At 44.4% G+C, this 12353-nt stretch overlaps 1 protein-coding gene across 3 annotated transcripts in view; it reads left to right on the forward strand.

Annotated features, from left to right (window-relative positions):
* ttll12 (tubulin tyrosine ligase-like family, member 12) overlaps positions 1 to 12353 on the forward strand; it is a 103166-nt gene that overhangs the window by 9952 nt on the left and 80861 nt on the right. For all 3 annotated transcript variants that reach the window (XM_068050871.1, XM_068050873.1, XM_068050872.1), the window contains exon 2: positions 5926 to 6086. In XM_068050871.1, coding sequence (XP_067906972.1) covers positions 5926 to 6086 — 161 coding nt within the window. The remainder of the gene's footprint in view (positions 1 to 5925; positions 6087 to 12353) is intronic.

The raw sequence follows: 12353 nt of genomic DNA on the forward strand, positions 1-12353 counted from the left end.
ACAAGAGCAGGTCAGAGGCTAGGAATTCTGAGGCGAGTAACTCACCTCCTGACTCCCCAAAGCCTGTCCACAATCTACAAGGCACAAGTCAGGAGTGTGATGGAATGCTCTCCACTTGCCTGGATGGGTGCAGCTCCAACAACACTCAAGAAGCTCGACACCATCCAGGACAAAGCGGCCCGCTTGATTGGCACCCCATCTACAAACATTCACTCCCTCCACCACCGACGCACAGTGGCAGCAGTGTGTACCATCTACAAGATGCACTGCAGCAATGCACCAAGGCTCCTTAGACAGCACCTTCCAAACCCGCGACCTCTACCAACTAGAAGGACAAGGGCAGCAAATACATGGGAACACCACCACCTGCAAGTTCCCCTCCAAGTCACACACCACCCTGACTTGAAACTATATCGCTGTTCCTTCACTGTCGCTGGGTCAAAATCCTGGAACTCCCTTCCTAACAGCACTGTGGGTGTACCTATCCCACATGGACTGCAGCAGTTCAAGAAGGCAGCTCACCACCACCTTCTCGAGGGCAATTCGGGATGGGCAATAAATGCTGGCCTGGCCAGCGACGCCCACATCCCATGAATGAATAAAAAAAAGCATTTGCAATTGGACGAAGAAAAAAGTGAACCAGGTGGTAGTTCAGTTGAATTCGCTAAAATTCAGTTACAGATGAAGCAGTTTGAGCTTGAACAGGAAAAAGAGATGAAAAAACATGAGCTTGAAAGAGAATTGACAATGAAGAAACTTGAACTTGAGGAAAAGGAAAGGGAAAAAGAAGGAAGGCAGTTCGAATTATAAAAAGATGGAACTAAGACAAGGGGGTGATCTTGACTCCAGTGAAAGTTCTGCTGAGGAATGACCTGTCTCCAGCCAGGACCCAGTGGAGACTTGTTTAAACTTGCACAAGCCCCCCTGAAATTTGAGGAAAGGGACATAGAGGTATTTTTCATATCATTTCTTTTGAAAAGATAACCAGATAGATGAAGTGGCTGAAGGAAAGCTGGCAAAGCAGGTTGATGGGTAGAGCTCATGAAGTTTATGCCATGCTTTCTGAGGAGACTTCTGCGGATTATGAGATGGCAAAAAAGGCTATTCTATACAAGTTGGTCCCTGAAGCATACAAGCAGAAATTTCAGACCCTTCGGAGACTTTCTGGGCAGACTTGCATAGAATTTGAGAGGGTAAAGCAAATAAATTTTGATCGTTGGATGCAGGCATTAAAGGTAGAGGCCACGTATGAGAACTTTGGGGAACTGATTCTCATGGAAGAGTTTAAAAATTCACTTCCTCCGTTAGGGCAAATCCATGTAGAGAACCAAAAAGTTTCAACAGCCAGACAGGCAGCGGAAATTATGAGCTTATTTACAAGCCCAAACCGTTTGTCCGACATCCCCGAAACCTGAAAAAAAGGTGGGAGGGTGAAAGGAAGGCAAGCACCCAGGGACAAGAAGGGACAGATGGGAATGCCCCGGGATCTCCTCCTCAGGCCAGCAAGATGCTGAGGGTGGAAGTGAGGTCCGCAAGCCTGAGTGTTACCATTGCTACAAGGTGGGACACCTATGTGCAGAATGCTGGAAGTTGTGGGGTAAACCCACGGGACTTATTGGGGTGCGCAAAGCCAATGCAGAGAAAGGGGTCCTGACTGAGAGTAGGGTAGATCAGGCTGTAGCTCTGATTGCAGCTATAAGGCCAAGTACGAAAACTGCTGAGAGTGTGGGGGACATGAACAAGATACCTGAGAGCTGTAGGGAATTCTTGTCAAAAGGAAAAGTAACTCCTTATCTTTCAAGTGAGGCAGGTAAACCTATCGCTATACTTGGGGATACAGGAGAAACCCAAACTCTTTTGCTGGGAAAAGGCATAACTTTTCCACCAGAGGGCACATTGAATGCCAAGGTTGTAGTGAATGGTATTGGCGGGGAGTATATACCTGTACCTTTTGTATCGGGTGCACCTAGAGTGCGACCTAATGTCTGGAATGGTAACTGTAGGAGTTGTCCATAGTCTGCTGGTAGACGGAGTTGACCCACTCCTGGGGAGTGATTTGGCTGGAGCGAAGGTAGTAGCTTCTCCAGTAGTCACAGAAAGACCAAGTGAAGTCAAAGAGACAACCATTGTTGGAAAAGTTTCCAGGAATTTTTCCTTCAAGTGTAGTGACCCAAGCAATGGCTAAACAAGTTCCAGTGTCAGAGTTGACGGCACCACAGCCAGATAGTCGAATATCTAAAACTTTGGGGTTTTGGATAATCCGAAGGAAATGTTCAATAAATGTTCTCTGATCAAGGTTCAGCAAGCTGATCCAGAGTTAAAGTGGCACAATCAGCTTTGACTGAAGTTGAGTCAAAGGGAGTTCCGGAAGGCTACTATTATTAAAAATGGGATTCTGGTGAGGAAGTGGAGACCTCATCACAGACCTGCAGACAGTTGTTCACCAGATAGCGGTACCGCCCAAGTATCGCCAGGAAATATTAAGGATAGTACATGAAATTCCTAAAATGGGACATGTGGGGATCCGGAAGACCCAATCACATATAAGTCGACATTTTTACTGGCCAGGTCTTTCCAAGGACATGCCATACGTGCTAGATTGTGGGAAAACCGCAACCTGTCATAAAACCGGTACCTCTGATTCCCATACCAGTTTTTGGGGAACCATTTCGCAGGGTGTTAGTAGACTGTGTAGGACCTTTCCCGAAAACATACGTGGGATACCAATATATACTCACTATCATGGGTATGGCTACTGGGTTCGCAGAGGCTATTCCCTTGAGAACAGTTTCCGCTAAGGCAGTGGTAGAGAAGTTAACCCAGTTCTTCACTAGATATGGATTACTGATTGAGATTCAGTCAGTCACGATTCCAATTTTATGTCTAACATTTTTCAGGAAGTTATGAATAATTTGTGTATAACGCAGTTCAAGTCTTCAGCATACCACCCAGTGACACTTGGAAGGACCACTTGGAACACCTATAAGCTCTGTTTAGAAAATTGCAATTGGCTGATTTAGTGATAAACCTTGCCAAAAGTGAATTTGCAAAAGCGAGCGAAGCCTACCTCGGGCATATAATAGGATAAGGACAAGTGTTGCCAAGAACAGCAAAAGTACAAGCATTGGTGGAGGTCCCCACCCCTAGGACTAAGCGAGAAATCATGAGGTTCTTTGGGACGTGTGGTTTCTATCGCAAGTTTGTACTAAATTTTAGTACTATAGCTGCTCCACTGATTGGTTTACTTTTTTTGTAGCAAATCAGTGTTGTCAGCGGAGTGCCAAACATCTTTTGAGAGGCTGAAAGCCATTTTGATTAATGAACCAGTGTTGGTTGATCCAAATTTCACTAAGCCCTTCAAGGTCGCAATTGATGCTAGTGACCTGGGGGTCGGTGCAGTCTTGTTAGAAGCATAGAAAGGCCAGTGGGGTACTTTTCCAAAAAGCTAAATCGACACCAAAAGAAGATATTCAACAGTGGAAAAAGAAACCGTAGGCTTATTACTAGCTCTTAAGCATTTTGAGGTCTATGTCCGCCACGACTAGAGAGACACTGGTATATACTGATCATAACCCCATAACTTTTGGGGAAAAATTCAAAAACCAACATGTCAGACTATTCTGATGGAGTTTACTGTTACAATCTTATCACCAGGATAATCCACTTGTGGGAAAAATGCAGATGCTTTGCTTAGGATTTTGCTTTGAGTTATGAGTGCAAAGATCCTGCAAAATAGAACTGTATTAGCTACGGGTAAAGAATGAATGAGTATGAGTGTGAACATGTGTTATAAAATATTTTTCATCTTCTGTTTTTTCCCCCCACTCTTTGTAATGAAACGCATTTGAAAATGGCTTTTCGTTCCTCCAAGGATGGAGGTATTGCTTCTATATATTTTATGTATTTTTTTGAGGACGTAATGAAGCAGACTATTATAAAACAGGAAGAAGAAATAGAAACTGTAGCTGTGTTCAAAACACAGGCTGATGTTTACAGTGCAGATTTCCACGCTGAAAGAGCAGCCCGAGAGGCAATTCACGCAGAAAAGGAGTCGTTGGTTGAATATTTTAGAATTATGGACATTGTTTTATTTGGGAAAACTGAAAAGGATTCCATGGACATTTTTCACTGGGGTCATTGAAAAGAGGTCATCGGAAGGTCTTTTGGACTTGGTTTGCAAACAACCCTTACTGGAAGTCGCCTGGCTTCAGAAATACCCAGCAGGGGCTTTTTGACTTGGGGAAAAATGTTTATAGAGAAGTGATAGGTCAAGATTTATAGGGATCAGGAGGCTTGACTCTTGAGATATTGTTTTTGGTTTTGCTTTGGACAGTGTGTTGGGGTGTGAACTGTTTTGAAGGCAGTTGGAGAAAACTATCCAAGAGAGCAGTCACCATCAGCACCCTCTTCCATCTCTGAGAACTTCCTGAGAATCGAGTGCAAGAAATAGAGAAACTAATGCTGCATTTCTCCTGAAAAGGCTGCCAGAAATGCCTGATGTCGCATTTCACTTGGAAAACCTGCTAAACTAATCTTCAACGTCGCCTGAAAAGAACTGTTCTTAAAAAGATGCCAGTGACAGCTATCTATGCATACTTGGGATGCCAAACTAAAAAAGGGACAATTGACGTCTTTCCATATCTTTTTTTTTCCCTCAAGATTTAGCAAGTATTTGGCCAAAGTATTCTTTTTGTTGTTTTCTTTTGTAATAGAGTTCTAAAGAGAAAATCTCTATTTTTCAGTGTATGTGTGTGTGTTTGAGGGGCTAAGGTAAAAGTTACTTTCATATTTTATTCTGTGTTAATGCGTTGCTCCATTACTGGTTAAGTCTTGTTTTATAATCTGGTAATTCTGTTTATCAAAGAAACCTCGTTGGTGTATTTTATTCTGGGATAAAGAGTAGAATATATCATTGACTGTATCGGTATTTAACTGTATGTTGTGACCTGTAGAGAAGTGGAACTAGAAAAGACAATGCGCGCCCCCTACCTCAGTCATAACAATAGGTAGACAAAACAAAGAGGTGCAAGGGAGCAGGGTAGTAAATGTGATTAGTCCTGTTTGCGTCGAGGGTAAACACAGACTTGGGCTGTTTCTGTGTTGTAACTTCTATGCAGGGACAGAAATGCAGTAACTTTGTTTGCCTAGGTTTGGATTGGTGGATTTAAAGGGATGTCTAATCACAATACGGAGTTTAAAACTACTTCCATACACTTGTTGGCAGACTGTTTTTTGAATTATCAGTTCAAGAGGAGCGAAACAAATTTTGAATAAGCACATGCTGTGCTTCCTTCATTTAAAAATGGAGCAGCCAGTTAGCCTTGAATCTGAGCGGTCAGTTATGAAAATCAAAACAAGCCATTGGAACCAATGGCTGGATGAGTCATTATACTGAGTCAGTGCATGAAGGAAAGGATTTGCGTTTATTTAGCTTCTTTTGTGGCCTAAGGATGTCGCAAAGCACTTTCCAGCCAATTAAGTACTTTTGAAGTGCTGTGACTATTGTGATGTAGGAAATTTGCACACAGCAAGGTCCTACAAACTGAGACACATAACTAGATATTCTGTTTTAGCGATGTTGCAGTAAAAGCCAATCTGCCAGACTTTTCTCAGAAATATGGTAAACTTGTTGCTGCAATTCCTTGAGGCCTTAGGCCCCATCCACTTTTCTGCAGTTTTGCTGTAATAGAAGTTAATGTAACATCTCAAAGCAAAATACTGAGGATGCTGGAAGTCTGAAATAAATATAGAAATTGCCAGAAATAGCAGTCTGGCAGCATCTGTGGAGAGAAAATGGAGCTAACATTTCAGGTCGATGATCACTAACTTGAAACGTTAACTCCTATTCTCTCTCCACAGATGATGCCAGACTGCTGAGTATTTCCAACATTTTCTGTTTGTCAATGTAACGCATATTGCCTTCAGGTATTCGATGCAGGTGAGGTGTTTGGGATCATGTTAGTACAAGATGATGAGGTTGATGAAGATGCTGCAGAGAGAAAGATAGTGCTTAACCCTGGCACACCACCTGTTTCCAAAGTCATTATCACCAAAGAAGACGGTCTTCAGGCTGCACACGCTAATAGGTAAGGAACTATTTCATGAAAAATACTTTACTTGAAAACTTGGCTTAGTCCACTTTTTTTTCCACTAAGTATTGCAAAGAATGGAAGCACTTATTTCAACTAGTGTCCTTAAATGCACTTCAGCTTCACCTTGCTGTAAATGAAATGTTTTCGAATATGTAAATAAAAGTTAACCCATGAACTGTTAAAGGTGAGTTACATCAGGTGCAAAGTACTTGTCTGAAGAGGGAAACATTTTAGGTTGGAGTTATACTGCATGCTTTGCCAACATGAATGGATATCAAATTGGCCCCTGGAAGGGCATCTTACACCTTGGGGCTTTAGAGCATTCAGTGATCATCTGCGTGTACCACAATGCTGTGATAATGTGGACTCAAAACTGCTTTGCCTCAATTTAAAAGTGGAAGTTTTACTGCACCTTTTATTTTGCTTTAGGTCATTTGCTTCCCGCTGCCTTTTAGCTATATCTCATCCACACTGATCCCTTGGCTTCACTCTCCCATGTCTCCCTGATCTTCACTGCTCTTAATCCCTAGATTTCACTCTCACTGCTCCTTGATCTACTGCTGGTGCATTGGATCCACAATGCGCACCAACACCAGAAGCCACTCTGCACCTTTGTTGGGCCCTGGAATCAGCTTCCACTGGATCCTGGTCAACTCTCAGCTCCCCCCGGGTTTTGAATGTAGGATTAGTATAAATGGGTGGTTGATGGTCGGCACAGACTCGGTGGGCCGAAGGGCCTGTTTCAGTGCTGTATCTCTAAACTAAACTAAACCTCCACCAACACATCAGTGTTCCCGAATCCACCCTTTTGCTTCTTGTAACTCCAGGCTTGAACATTGGTGGCTGCTCCAAGCCAACTCCACACTGTTTACAAGTCGACTTCGCAACAAAGCTTTATAGTCCTTATACTTTTACTTTCGACTGTTTTCTATTGGCTCCTCTCTGTCCTTTATGAACGCTACAAGTCTCACTTCATCTCTGCTATGGCTATAAAGCCAGAATTTCCTTTTGTCAATTTTCTTGTGTAGTTTGGCAACTTCTCTGGACCTGAGCCTCTTGCTTTTATGTCCCTTTTTAAATTTTAGGCCCCTCTTGTACCTTTCCATTCTCACTCTGTCCCTTTCCCTCAGTTGGCCATGCCACTTTTCAGCTCTCCCCTTTTCAGATACTTTGCCGACACTGATCCTTGCCCGATCCCATCACTACTCCTTAACCTTCCTTCTCTCCTGCCACTGTCCCAGGCTTGAATCCCCTTTGAGTAATCCCAGGGTTTTGTCTGGAATTTCTTGTCTATATCCATCTTCATCTCCCTTCCTCTCCTCGGCCAAGCTTTTGGTCACCTCTGTTAATCTTTTCTCCTTTGGCCCCACATCTGTGTGTGGTATATCTCAGTGAAGTGTCATTTGGTTGTTTTTTTTCCCCTTCTGTTAAAGCACTATAAAAATGCAGATTGTTGCGATCTCGAGCAAAAATCATTTGAAAAAGTAACTAAGGTTCAAGTTATTCATTTGTGCAATAGATGTTTGCTTAGTGCAATGATTGTGGACTTGATTGAAGGATTTAACAACAACTTGCATTTAGATAGCATCTTTAACATAGTAAAATGTCCCAAGGTTTTTCCCAGGAGCATTATTGACATCGAGCCACATAGGGTAATATTGGAAATAAAAACAAGAAATGCTGGAAATACTCAGCAGGTCTGGCAGCATCTGTGGAGAGAGAAGCAGAGTTAGCGTTTCAGGTCAGTGACCCTTCTTCAGAACTGACAAATATTAGAAATGGAAAAGGTTTTAAGCAAGTAAAGCGGGGGTTGGGGCAAGAGATAACAAAGGAGAAGGTGTTGATAGGACAAGGTTACAGAGAATAACTGACCAGAAGGTCATGGAACAAAGGCAAACGGTATGTTAATGGTGTGCTGAAAGACAAAGAATTAGTACAGAGAGGGTGTGAATAGACTGTAAAGCATAAAGTACTCCAAGCACAAACATAAAAATTTTAAAAAACAAACAGTGGGTAAGCACAGTGGAAACAAACTAAAAAAACTAAAATAAAAGAACCAAACAAAAAAGAAAAAAAACTAAACATAAAAGGGGGGGGGGGTGGGGGGGTGCCGTCATGCTCTGAAATTATTGAATTCAATGCTCAGTTGGGCAGGCTGTAGCGTGCCTAATGAGATGCTGTTCCTTGAGCTTGCGTTGATGTTCGCTGGAACACTGCAGCAATCCCAGGACAGAGATGTGAGCATGAGAGCAGGGGGGAATGTTCAAATGGCAAGCAACCGGAAGCGCGGGGTCATGCTTACGGACTGAGCGGAGATGTTCCGCAAAGCAGTCACCCAATCTGCGTTTGGTCTCCCCAATGTAGAGGAGACCACATTGTGAGCAGCGAATACAGTATACTACATTGAAAGAAGTACAATGGAGGTAACGACCCCTTCGGAATGCTGCCGGGAAAGGTGGGGAAGATGCGTTTGGTAGTGGCATCATGCTGGAAATGGCAGATGATGATCCTTTGGATCTGGAGGCTAGTGGGGTGGAAAGTGAGGACAGGGGGAACCCTGTCGTGATTCTGGGCGGAAGGGGTGAGGGTAGAGATGTGGGAAATGGGCAGGACACAGTTGAGAGCCCTGTCAACCACAGTGAGGGGGGGGGGGAGGAATCCTTGGTTGAGGAAAAAGGAAGACCTATCAGAAGCATTGTTGTGGAAGGTTGCATCATTTACTTGTACTTCTTTCAAGTCCAGAGGTAACAATGGCATGGATAGCAAATGAGTTGATGTAGGAGTGGATTGTTGAAGAATGAAATAGAACAAAGAACAGTACAGCACAGGAACAGGCCATTCGGCTCTCCAAGCCTGCGCCAATCTTGATGCCTGCCTAAACTAAAACCTTCTGCACTTCAGGGGACCATATCCCTCTATTCCCATCCTATTTATGTATTTGTCAAGATGCCTCTTAAACGTCGCTATCGTACCTGCTTCCACCACCTCCCCTGGCAGCAAGTTCCAGGCACTCACCACCCTCTGTGTGAAGAACTGGCCTCGCACATCCCCTCTAAACTTTGCCCCCCCCTCACCTTAAACCTATGTCCCCTAGTAACTGACTCTTCCACCCTGGGAAAAAGCTTCTGACTATCCACTCTGTCCATGCCACTCATATCTTTGTAAACCTCTATCATGTCACCCCTCCACCTCCGTCGTTCCAGTGAAAACAATCCGAGTTTAGCCAACCTCTCCTCATAGCTAATGCCCTCCAGACCAGGCAACATCCTGGTAAACCTCTTCTGTACCCTCTCCAAAGCCTCCACGTCCTTTTGGTAGTGTGGCGACCAGAATTGCACGCAGTATTCTAAGTGTGGCCTAACTAAAGTTCTGTACAGCTGCAGCATGACTTGCCAATTTTTATACTCTGTGCCCCGACCGATGAAGGCAAGCATGCCTTATGCCTTCTTGACTATCTTATCCACCTGCGTGAACTGTGGATCTGTACGCCCGCATCTCTCTGCCTGTCAATACTCCTAAGGGTTCTGCCATTTACTGTATACTTTCCACCTGCATTAGACCTTCCAAAATGCATTACCTCACATTTGTCTGGATTAAACTCCATCTGCCATTTCTCTGCCCAAGTCTCCAACCGATCTATATCCTGCTGTATCCTCTGACAATCCTCATCACTGTCCGCAACTCCACCAACCTTTGTGTCGTCTGCAAACTTACTAATCAGACCAACTATATTTTCCTCCAAATCATTTATATATACTACAAAGAGCAAAGGTCCCAGCACTGATCCCTGCGGAACACCACTAGTCACATCCCTCCATTCAGAAAAGCACCCTTCCACTGCTACGCTCTGTCTTCTATGACTGAGCCAGTTCTGTATCCATCTTGCCAGCTCCCCTCTGATCCCGTGTGACTTCACCTTTTGTACCAGTCTGCCATGAGGGACCTTGTCAAAGGCTGTGCTGAAGTCCATATAGATAACATAAACTGCCCTTCCTTCATCAATCATCTTTGTCACTTCCTCAAAAAACTCAATCAAATTAGAGAGACACGACCTCCCTTTCACAAAACCATGCTGCCTCTCGCTAATAAGTTCATTTGTTTCCAAATGGGAGTAAATCCTGTCCAGAAGAATCCTCTCTAATAATTTCCCTACCACTAACGTAAGGCTCACCGGCCTTTAATTTCCTGGATTATCCTTGTTACCCTTCTTAAACAAAGGAACAACATTGGCTATTTTCCAGTCCTCTGGGCCCTCACCTGTAGCCAATGAGGATGCAGAGATTTCTGTCAAGGCCCCAGCAATTTCTTCCCTTGCCTCCCTCAGTATTCTGGGGTAGATCCCATCAGGCCCTGGGGACTTACCTACCTTAATGCTTTTCAAGACACCCAACACCACTTCCTTTTTGATAATGAGATGACTGAGACTATCTACACTCCCTTCCCTAGGCTCATCATCCACCAAGTCCTTCTCTTTGGTGAATACTGATGCAAAGTACTAATTTAGCACCTCGCCCATTTCCTCTGGCTCCACACATAGATTCCCTTCTCTGTCCTTGAGTGGGCCAACCCTTTCCCTCGTTACCCTCTTGCTCTTTATATACGTATAAAAAGCCTTGGGATTTTCCTTAATCCTTTTTGCCAATGACTTTTCATGACCCCTTTTAGCCCTCCTGACTCCTTGCTTAAGTTCCTTCCTACTGTCTTTATATTCCTCAAGGGATTCGTCTGTTCCTAGCCTTCCAGCCCTTACGAATGCTTCCTTTTCCTTTTTGACGAGGCTCACAATATCCCGCGTTATCCAAGGTTCCCGAAACTTGTCAAACTTATCCTTCTTCCTCACAGGAACATGCTGGTCCTGGATTCTAATCAACTGACGTTTGAAAGACTCCCACATGTCAGATGTTGATTTACCCTCAATCTCCCGCCCCCAATCTAAATTCTTCAGTTTCTGCCTAATATTGTTATAATTAGCCTTCCCCCAATTTAGCACCTTCACCCGAGGACTACTCTTATCCTTATCCACAAATACCTTAAAACTTATGGAATTATGGTCACTGTTCCCGAAATGCTCCCCCACTGAAACTTCGACCACCTGGCTGGGCTCATTCCCCAATACCAGGTCCATTATGGCCCCATCCCTAGTTGGACTATCTGCATATTGTTTCAAGAAGCACTGCTGGATGCTCCTTACAAATTCTGCCCCATCCAAGCCCCTAGCACTAAGTGAGTCATAGTCAATATAGGGGAAGTTAAAATCACCCACCAATACAACCCTGTTACCTTTACATCTTTCCAAAATCTGTCTACATATCTGCTCCTCTACCTCCCGCTGGCTGTTGGGAGGCCTGTAGAAAACCCCCAACATCGTGACTGCACCCTTCCTATTCCTGAGCTCCACCCATATTGCCTCGCTGCACGACCCCTCCGAGGTGTCCTCCCGCAGTACAGCTGTGATATTCTCCTTAACAAGTAATCCAACTCCCCCACCCCTTTTGCATCCCCCTCTATCCCGCCTGAAGCTTCTAAATCCTGGAACATTTAGCTGGCAATCCTGTCCTTCCCTCAACCAAGTCTCTGTAATAGCAACAACATCATAGTTCCAAGTACTAATCCAAGCTCTAAGTTCATCTGCCTTACCTGTTATACTTGTCGCATTGAAACAAATGCACTTCAGACCACCAGTCCCGCTGTGCTCAGCAACATCTCCCTGCCTGCTCTTCCTCTTAGTCTTACTGGCCTTATTTACTGGTTCCCCCTCATTTATTTCACTTGCTGTCCTACTGCTCTGGTTCCCACCCCCCTGCCACACTAGTTTAAACCCTCCCGAGTGACGCTAGCAAACCTCGCAGCCAGGATATTTGTGCCTCTCCAGTTTAGATGCAACCCGTCCTTCTCGTACAGGTCCCATCTGTCCCTGAAGAGATCCCAATGGTCCAGATATCTAAAACCCTCCCTTCTACACCAGCTGTTCAGCCATATGTTTAGCTGCACTATCTTCCTATTTCTAGCTTCACTGGCACATGGCACAGGGAGTAATCCCGAGATTACAACCCTAGAGGTCCTGTCTCTTAACTTTCTACCGAACTCCCTAAACTCCCCCTGCAGGACCTCATCACTCTTCCTGCCTATGTCGTTGGTACCGATGTGTACCACAACCTCTGGCTGTTCAACCTCCCCCTTCAGAATGCCCCCTGTCTGTTCAGAGACATCCTTGACCCTGGCACCAGGGAGGCAACATACCATCCTGGAGTTTCTTTACGT

The sequence above is a fragment of the Heterodontus francisci genome, chromosome 18 (assembly GCF_036365525.1).
Source record: "Heterodontus francisci isolate sHetFra1 chromosome 18, sHetFra1.hap1, whole genome shotgun sequence".
Taxonomy (NCBI): Eukaryota; Metazoa; Chordata; class Chondrichthyes; order Heterodontiformes; family Heterodontidae; genus Heterodontus; species Heterodontus francisci.